Source organism: Tympanuchus pallidicinctus, unplaced genomic scaffold (genome assembly GCF_026119805.1).
Source record: "Tympanuchus pallidicinctus isolate F22 unplaced genomic scaffold, pur_lepc_1.0 scaffold27, whole genome shotgun sequence".
Taxonomy (NCBI): domain Eukaryota; kingdom Metazoa; phylum Chordata; class Aves; order Galliformes; family Phasianidae; genus Tympanuchus; species Tympanuchus pallidicinctus.
In genome coordinates, this window is record NW_026294744.1 from 7,583,490 (window position 1) to 7,593,349 (window position 9,860).

Genomic DNA, 9,860 nt, shown 5'->3' on the forward strand with positions numbered 1-9,860 from the left:
CAGTAAGGCATGCTGAGGCCTATGCCTCTAAAGTGACCCAGGGTCTTACAGTAAGACGTGGCTTTATGGTGAAGGCCTATTCTGTGTGTGAGATATTAGCTAAATCTGAATCCTTCTCCGTGTGATGCCTTGAGTGTCCCAAAAAGGCTGAGATAACTCTTCTGTGGATGGAGCCACACGGCTTTCTTGTAAGGGCAAACTATCATAGTGCTGCACGTACCTGTGATGCAATGCTCAGGAGTGGGATCATTTTTGGAGGAGCTAGAAGTATGACATAGGCAAGGTTCCAGGCAAGTTTGGTGGCAGAACAGGATGCAGATGCACTGGGGCTGCCCAGGAAGGGTGCTTGGGATGTCTGCAGTTTGCTGTACCTCCTCTAGGCTCCTATTTACCCCCCTGGCTCAGGGTGTGCCCATCTCAGGTCCTGCCCTGACCCTGGCTCACTGCAGATGTGTTGGAAGAGAGCACAAGGAAACCTGACAGTGACTGTGGAGTGACCTTGCCACCTGGAGGGGCAAGCTCCCTCCAAATACCATTACTTGGAAGATGGCTTCAGCCCCGTAGCACTATGCTTTGTATTCTCTCTGAGTGCTCTCTGTTTGCTTTCCATGTCCCCACCACACTAACTCTAAATCTTCTGGCTATTCACAAGGAGTACAAAGGCATTTTCCTATTTAAAACAGAGAAACTCTTGAAATACTAGGAAAATTTTTAAAAAATATTAAATTAATACTCGAAGAGTCTGTGGAAAAGGAAGAGGGACAAGAAGGACAAATAATGCAGAAAAATGAATGGAGAATAGAAAGAAAAAAAGAAAAGACATGAGCAGAAAATCAGAGACGGAATAAATCATTATAGTCACTTTTTTATTTTGTAGAAAATTTGCTTTTGTACAGCATTTGACTTAATTGTATTGCAAGCAGGCTGCATCACAGAAATTCACAGGCCAGCAAATGCAGACCAGAGACAAACTGTATATGTTCATTCTGACTCTTCTTGGAAGCTACAGATGTTCATTGTTTGGACACACAACGGACAGATTAATATCTCCAGATGTTCACCAGACATCCTTCCAGAACAGTAATGGGCAGGACAGGAATAAACACTTTTAGCAGAAATTTCAATTTCTGTTAGTGCTTCGGATGAAACATTATGTTGGTGTTTATTTCATAGACAGCACCTGCTCTGCATATAAGGAGTCTACACTACACAGCCGTGCCCTTCCATGCCACCATCCAACTCTTAAAGAAGCTACAAAGTGACTGTACAAGTGCTGATGAACTAGCTTCCAAAGAGAATGAGAATCAAGCATTGCTGTTGACTGTGTAACATGGAAGGAGTAAGCAGATATTTAAAATCACAGGAGTATTTAAGTGGTTGAGTGTCTTACTGAGTCAGCACAAAAATAGTACTTTTCCTGAGCCAGAGACATTAAGGCAACTTCTGTGAACAAGAATTTATCCATAATTATACTTGGTTTTCACAGGGGAAAGAAGCATCCATCCATTTAGCATTACCAAATGTGACACAATTAGTTGTTTTACCTGTACTTATTCTTCTAGAAAATCTTGTGGTGACATTTTGGCAAAGGTTCTAGATAAGAAATAAATACCCCCTGTCATTTAAAAAGTTGCTCACCACCAACTTTCAATGTCATTTTGTATAAAAACACGAGTGCGACATTGCTAAAGGGTAGTACTTCAGCTGCATTGCCTGAAAACTACTCAGATGACTTTGAAAATGTTATTACTTGTAATATTACTGCCATGATCCCCTTTCATTCCCATTCATGAAGCCACACTGGGGAAAAACAAACAAACAAACAACCTTTTCCTGAAACAAACAGACTTAATCCTACAAAAAGTAAGTGAAGGAAATAGATTTCTTGTCTTCAGCATGTTAATCTGCAAAACTAATAAAAACAACAACGGGATTTGGACTTCAAGCAGTACAAGGAGAACGTTGAAAAGCTGTGTGCTTTTTTCAGCCTTAGCACCACAGATGCTCAATGGGAGGCTGGGAACACTGCAATCTCTCAGCATGGGTTGCAGATACAATACAAACACATACTGTCCTGCAGCACTATATCCTACCTGCAGGACAAGAGCAGCACCCTGCAAGAGGTTGTACTATTTTGTGGGTCTGCTGAAATGTTGTTTTTAATCCTGGTGCTGCTCAGAGCTGCAGAAGCTCTCTTCTGGCATGGCCAGGTCACTTCACCTACTGGGACTGCTTTCAAAACATCTCTGCTATAAAAAAATGGAAAGAAAGGATCTAGAAAACTGACTGGAAAATCCTGCCTCTTCTCCTGTTAAATCATTGAGGAATTTAGCTAGTCCTTTCAAGAGAACAAGGGATCAACCCTTAAAAAACTGATATCCAAATATCTCACACAAAATAAGTGCAAGCTGTCGATACGAAGCTGTTTTGAACTAAAACACTTTGCCTGTGGGTGGGTAACCCCTTCTACAGGATAAAAACACACTTTGTGATAGGCAGTGGAAAAAGATAAGAAAGAGGCCTTTGATAGAAAAACTATGATAAAAAAGAAAATTAGCATGCCATTAGGAGAAGTATAAATACACATTATATTACATAAGTGAACTGTGTTTTCTTTAGTGTACGTGCCATTTTTATTAATTCATACACTAAGTGCTAACGTGTTTCCTAATGCCATTAGGTAGTGCTTTCAGTAAGTAATGGAATAAATAGTCCTTGCTCAGTTCTTGTCTGCATTCTCATTTTCTTCAGTAGAATGAAATTTATTTTTGAGCCTCCCCCTGACCCTACACAAGGCTGTGCATCACGTTTCGGAGGCACTCTGGCTCCCCTCGGGTGTGATGAACTGCACTTTGGGCACCATGAGGGAAGGGTTGGTTCTCCGCATGGAGTTGCTCCTCCGAATGGAGTTGTTTCTCCTCATAGAGTTGCGTTTCCGCAGGGAGTTCTGGTGGGACAGCTCGCTCTTCTGCAGGGTCTGGATGAGAATTGAGGGCTTTTCGTCAAGCTCTCGTGCGCTGCAACGTGGTGCTGCCACTTTGACTGTGTTGCCAAATTTGGAGTAGTCAACGGCGTAAACGCCTTCCTCTTCAGTGACAATGGGCACAAAGCGGTGACCCCACAGGATCTCCTCTGCTATGTAGGAGGTTCTTGCCTGCGTTGTGATGCCAGTTGTCTCCACGACTCCTTCAAGTATCACTATAAGCTCCAGATCCTGGAGTGCCAGGTCAGCAGCGGAGATATCGTAAAGAGGACTGCGCTTGTCTATGACGTGACAAATGATTAAGGGAGCCACCAGGAAAATATTGTTACTTTCAATGGGGTTATCCACGGGGATATCTACTTGGTGAATGGGTATGACTTCTCCCTCGGGGGTGGTAGTCTTCCTCACGACCTGAATTCTCACGGAGGCGCTAATGATCATGCTCTTCCTCAGGTCTCCTACTCGAAACATGAAGCAAAGTTTGCCATTTCGAACAGCGATGACTGCCTGCCGACTGAAAATCAAGGTCTCTGCCCGCCTGTGAGCTTGAGCTGTTTTCATGAAGATGCAGCCCAACATGACAGCATTGATTATTAGACCCACAATATTCTGTAGGATCAAGACTGTGATGGCCAAGGGACATTCCTCCGTCATCATCCTGCCCCCAAAACCAATGGTCACCTGAACTTCAATGGAGAAGAGGAAAGCAGAGGTGAAAGACCTGGAGAGGAAGATTGTACAAAGTTAACTCAAAGCTCGTCAAACATAAACTGATAAGCTATTAGCATATGCTTAGTAGAAACAAACTTAAGTGCCTATTTTTACAGCTCTTGTAAATTTAAGCCTTCTGTTAACATTGCATGTTCAGTGATTCAGTGTTTGTATGATCACTGATGCATATAATGTTGAGAGGGAAGACGTAAGAGCCTGAGCTCCTAGAAGACCATTTGCAATTCTAGATGACCCTAAGAAGCTCACTAGATTCTCTGTCCAGAAAAAACATTGCACACCATGTTAGCTGACAGTGCTTTACCTCCCAGCATGACTTTCCACGTTCTACATCCAATGAAGCTCTTGGTAGGGAGTGATGGTTTTGGAGACAAACCAGTGAGCAACTGGCTGGCACACTGAGGTTCTCCCACCAGCCTGCACAGGAAAAGGAAACTGGGAAAGCTGCAGGACTTCATTTTCAAAACCTGACTCTCTTTGTCATGAGCCCCTTTAGCAAGTTTTCCCAGTTTTATCACACCTCCCAGACTCTTGCATGCCTTGCATGTGAGCCTACAGAATCAGGCTGCAGAGGGAGGGCACATCCCAGCTGACAGACAATGCTGTGTCCAGGGTTTGGGTTAAGCTCACTGCCGTGGCAAAGCTAGCTGGAAAACTTCAACACAGCAGAGGGTTGCAGAAGTGTATCCCCAGTATACTATACTATTGGACATCAGAGGATGCTGTCTGCAAACTTTCCAGAACACATTATTTATAATAGTGCACAATATGACTTCTTGAATATACACCAGGCTTTTTCACTTCCCTGTATAAACTGATACTTCCTTCACAAAAGTCTCTTATACTCCAAACCTGTACCCTGGGTTTTATGCAGTAGATATTTTACACACAGGGTCTCATGAACTAACACAGTGATCCTTTCAGCACAGTGCAATCCACAAACATTTGAAGCATCTCCAAGTGTGTGGCTTTACCTATGGAAAATATATATCCTGTCCATGAAGATGGTTCTAAGGCCTGGGATCAAGCAGAGACATTGAAATAGAACAGTCAATATCAGGGATAATGTTCTGTAGAATGAGAATGGTCATCTTTCAGAAAACCAGCCAGTCTCTGCACAGACATCTTTGAAATAACTTAGTCTATTTTTTCCTTTTCTGTTTTCTGTTAATCTTCAGCAGATCCCCTCACACTAAGGAGTTTATTCTTGTCTTTTATACTGAAGAAATCAGGGATGAAGGAGTTCATTCATTCATGGAATGATTTCTATGTTAATGAGTAGTCATCTACATGCAGAATAAAGCTTCCAGCTAAATCTTAATTAAATTTAATTCAACTTAAAACTCTGTGCAATGAAATATTCTGACTCCCTTTGATACTCATCATTCAAAAAAAGGAAAAGAACCCCACCTTTTTAGAGTGGCAGTATCAGAGGCAACAAGTTTGTACAGCATGATGAACAAGCGAAGAGGGAGCCATGAATGTTAAACCACATTATTGCCAAGTCCCTCACTTTAGAGCTCTGCAACAGGTTTTCCCTTTGGATAACATTTGCTTTGCATGGCAAAAGTGCTACTAGCCTTCGAAGTTCTGCAGTACTTTGAAAAATGGAAGTTCTCTGCAAGTTCCCTGCAGCAGTGGTTAAAATTTCCTAATGCCAGATTTTCCTATAAATTTGTAATGGCACCCATCCAAAAAAACTCTCTTGAAACATCTAGAGCCTAAATCTCAGGAAAGTGAATTAAAAAAAAAAAAATATTTGCCACTATTTTGATGGATATTATATTAATATTATTTGTTAATCCATATAATATACATATACACAATATCAAGTACATTTTAAATCCAGCAACTCTGTACTCTTAAAAATATCAGCAATCACAATGTCGTTTCAGATTGTATTATTTGATATTGTGTCCAAGGTGGTGGCCAGGTTTAAAAAGATGTAGGGAAAAGATTTTCCATGGATACGTAGGCAGCTGTTGGCTGAAACACCTCAGGTAATCACAGGAGAGTGCAACAGGTGTTGTTTGCCAAAGGCCTAAGCTCAAAGGCACCAATTCATAGGCTCTGCTCATTGCCAGCCCTCAGACAGCCTCTGTGGCAGGGAGGACACTGCTGGCACAGGGATTCTGCATTTGAGGCTACAGGGAGATAGCAGGGGCTATGGCTCTGCTTTGTCCTGGTGGCATGATGACCTCAGCAGTCAGACCAGGCTCTGTGGAGTGGCCCAGAAGCACCATGGGGATACATGTTGAGGGGGCCTCCACCAAGTAGGGTGACATCCTCCCAGAGGACCCCAGAAAATTGGTGGGGTTGGGCAAATCTCACACGCACTTCCCTCTGGGAGCAGTACACCAGAAAGACAGGGAGTGATAACCTGAAGGACATCCCCAGTGGGAGCCAGCTGGATCATGATGTCTCATGTCAGAGGCAACTGTTTTTGACCCCTTAATGGAAAGGAAATAAGACAGCCATCTCCCGCTGCTCCAGATCCCCAGCTTGATGAAGGTCAGCCTGGAAAATCTCCGCTTTATCTTCCACTTGGAAATTTCCCATTTAGCAAAATAGTGTCAAAAAAAAAAAGGGAGAATGAAATCTCCATTGCCTCATGAATCAGATCCGAGGTGCCCTCAAGCTTGCTAAGGTACCTCAAAAACTATATGCAACAGAAAGTTAAAAGAGAAGCAGAAACTCTCAGCCCCTCACACAGTCACTGCACAGTGTCAAAGCAGCTGCTATAGGGCAGCCTGGCCACCCTGAACCCAGATCATCCCGCTTAAAAGCACCTGCTGCTATAAAAAGACCTGTTACTGATGAGATGACAGAATGATCTTATTGTCTACTCTCACTTCCCATTAACAAACGCTCCTCCTGTCCTGTGTAGATATGCGTCAGTTTGCCAGAGCCTTGAAAATTGTCATTTGAGGACAGAGAGGAAAATACTTTTCTTAACAGCTGACATTTAACCCAGAATTCCCTTAAGCTTTCACTATCCGATAAATCATGCACATCATGGAAGCAGTTTGTCCTTCAAACTGCTGGCCTCATCAAAGGCCAGGCATTATGGAGCTGTCTCATAAGTGTCATCCTGAAACACACCTTGTTTGGCCCTAAGCAGCACATTTCTTGCCAGCTGACACCTATGGCGGGTGCCTGCCTCCCAGGCACTGCTTTTGGAGCGGGCCACCTTCCACCAGCACGGCTCACAGCTCACACCATGCTTGGGAGGCTCCTGCTGCCACAGACAACATTACGATACATGTAACACATACCCACTCTTGTAGCAGGCTCTTATCTTGACAGGCAAGGTATGTCACCCACAGAGTGTGGAGACACATGAAAAGCAGCAGGTCTCCCTCTCTTTCAGATCCTGTAAGGAATCAAAGAAATCTACAGTACAGCATTTTCCAAGCCCAGAAGGCTTGCTGAATTTACGTAATCTAGAGGAAAACACCGCACTTTTCAATTGTCTCAACCAAACATAATGGTTCATGTAAACCAAAAACTGCATTTCAGTCATTGATGGGACAGCAGGCAGCAATGTCCCCCCCTTTTGCTGTCACCCCGACTGCGCTGTACCTGACACATGTCACGCATGGAGTCCACTTGGTGTTGTTTGCAGCGTTCTCTGTGCTCGGGTCCATGTCACCGTGGGCAAAAGCCACCAGCCACCACATCATGGCAAAGAGCAGCCAGCTGCACAGGAAGGACATGGTGAAGATGACCAGCGTGTGACGCCATTTCAGGTCCACCAAGGTGGTGAAGATGTCTTGCAGGAATCGCCCTTGCTCTCGGATGTTCTTGTGGGCCAGGTTGCATGCTCCATTCTTGGCGATGAAGCGGGCTTTGCGCGGCCGGTCCCGGATGCGCGGCTTGCGCAGGTTCTCAGCAGCGATCCGTGCCAGCACATACTCCTCAGGGATGATACTCTTCCGAGCCAACATTTCCCTGCCACCATAGTCCACCTAGCGAGATGCAAAACGGGGGACGCTCCCTGCGGTGTGTCTCCGTGGAGCTCACTGCCTCCCCTGAGAAAAGAGAAAATTGGTCAGATGCTGCAGAGGTGCTTCAACAAGAAGCTCTGCTTGGGTACTCCCACATCAGCAGCTTTGACATTGAGTGTGACAAGTGGCTTTACTCCACAGCACATCCTCCCCACGCCAGCCCATCCTCTTTGTACGAGCGACGGGTGCCAGCTTCCAAAGGACACCAGGGATGCTATCTGCATTCCTGGCACTCCCTGCAGAAGGCATGCTGCAGGACTCTCCCGCAAACTCGCCCTAAAGTAACGCGACGTACAACAGGTCGGGTCCTCGGCTCTCCAGGAGATACCCGGGTGTGTCCGCAGCACGGACACTCGGTCACTCGCATCCTTCGGGGCGCAAAGAACCAGACCGCTCCGCTCTGAACCGAGGCCGGCCCGCGGAGATCCCTTCCGGCCGCACAGCCTCCGTCCCGTCCCTCGGCACCATCGCAGGGAGCCGAGCCGCGAGCTGGAGGCAGGACCGCGCCGTGCGGGCGTTCCCGTTCCCCAGTCAGCCCTCCTTCCTTTCCGGGATGAGGCGGGGCGGCCCCGCTTTTATCCCCAGCCATGTCCCCAGACGGCTGCCGGAGCGCGGCGGCGCTTCGCGGGGCTGCTGGGAGCCCTCGGGAGCGGGCAGGAGCTACGGACGCCCGCCCTGGGGCTGCAGAGCTGGGCCGAGCCGGCGGGATGTGGGTGTCCGTGCTGCCTCTGGGCAGAGCCTGTAGCTTCGCTTTCCCAGCTTTGTGGCAGCTCAGGTCTCAGCTCGCAGGCTGGAGGAGCGTAAGCGGTTGGAGGAGCGGGGTCGGAGCCTGACGGCCTTTCCCCGACAAACGCAGTTACCTGTTGCGGCAGGAGGAAAAGAGACATTGCTTTGTACGGCGCGCAGGTCGCATTGACTCAGATGGGCGCTGCGTCGGGCCGCTCTAATCCTCAGCCGCTGTAAGGGGAGTTGATGGATGGGTATTTATATAAGCAAAATTAGTGCAGCGTCAAAAACGACTCGCAGAGGTTCACTCATGTTCCCGCAGGTCGAGGTTTATGGTTTTGGCACTGGTGTTTAATGGAAACTTGCATTCTTGGAAGTCACAGCTTTTCTTTTCTTTTCTTTTCTTTTCTTTTCTTTTCTTTTCTTTTCTTTTCTTTTCTTTTCTTTTCTTTTCTTTTCTTTTCTTTTCTTTTCTTTTCTTTTCTTTTCTTTTCTTTTCTCTTCTCTTCTCTTCTCTTCTCTTCTCTTCTCTTCTCTTCTCTTCTCTTCTCTTCTCTTCTCTTCTCTTCTCTTCTCTTCTCTTCTCTTCTCTTCTCTTCTCTTCTCTTCTCTTCTCTTCTCTTCTCTTCTCTTCTCTTCTCTTCTTTTCTTTTCTTTTCTTTTCTTTTCTTTTCTTTTCTTTTCTTTTCTTTTCTTTTCTTTTCTTTTCTTTTCTTTTCTTTTCTTTTTTAATTCTTCTTAGTCTTTCACCCCTGAGGTCTTAAAGTTTGTAGCAGGAAGAATAAACATGACTTCAGCTTTGCAAAAAGATCTAAATTTAGATCTCAGTATAGCAAAGTGCAGAGATATTGTGTGCTTAACTCCTCCATGCCCAAGGAATGCCTGCCTGCATATGTGTGTGTGTGCAGTGTGAGTTTTCTGTACATCATTCAAGGGATGACCTACAGGGTATAACATTTAGTCAGTGTGAGCTTCACTTCAAATAGATGAGCAACTCCTGGATACTTCTTTAGCACTGTCCTTTCGTAACACCAGCCATGCAGAATTAAGGAAACAGACTCACAGTCCAGTCCTGTTAGGCAATTAGCTGCACATCCAGGTTAGACATCAGCTTCAGACAGGTGACAGCTCCCACATGAAATCCGATCTAAAGCAATTGCTTAGGATGGTAACCAGGCTCACATGCCCACAGAGCTGGGTGAGTTTCAGCACACAGACTTGGGTGTGTGTCTGCGGATTGGTGCTGGTGGTGGCTGTGGCACATGATGGTCCAGGCTGGGTGAGCTGGAACTGTACCTGCTGCATGTGGAGGGGCAGAGGCTGGACATAAGAGCTGACTTCTTGTTGGGTGCAGCCTCCAGAAATGCATCTTGCTTGATGTAACTGTTGGAAATGGCTGTTTCAATACACTTGCA

General features: G+C 45.7%; 1 protein-coding gene across 2 annotated transcripts; it reads right to left on the bottom strand.

Moving 5' to 3' along the window:
* Window positions 1-845: 845 nt before the first annotated feature.
* KCNJ8 (potassium inwardly rectifying channel subfamily J member 8) lies at window positions 846-8,725 on the bottom strand. Of its 2 annotated transcripts, none has more exons than XM_052690751.1 (3): window positions 8,580-8,725; window positions 7,295-7,743; window positions 846-3,704 (listed from the first exon to the last, which is right to left on the bottom strand). In XM_052690751.1, exons 2-3 carry the CDS (start codon window positions 7,657-7,659, stop codon window positions 2,804-2,806), a joined length of 1,266 nt encoding a protein of 421 aa, XP_052546711.1. In that variant the 5' UTR covers window positions 7,660-7,743; window positions 8,580-8,725; the 3' UTR covers window positions 846-2,803. The 2 variants fall into 2 exon arrangements, with proteins under 2 accessions (XP_052546711.1, XP_052546710.1); XM_052690750.1 differs by lacking the exon at window positions 8,580-8,725 and adding an exon at window positions 8,015-8,277.
* Between the last annotated feature and the right edge of the window lie 1,135 nt (window positions 8,726-9,860).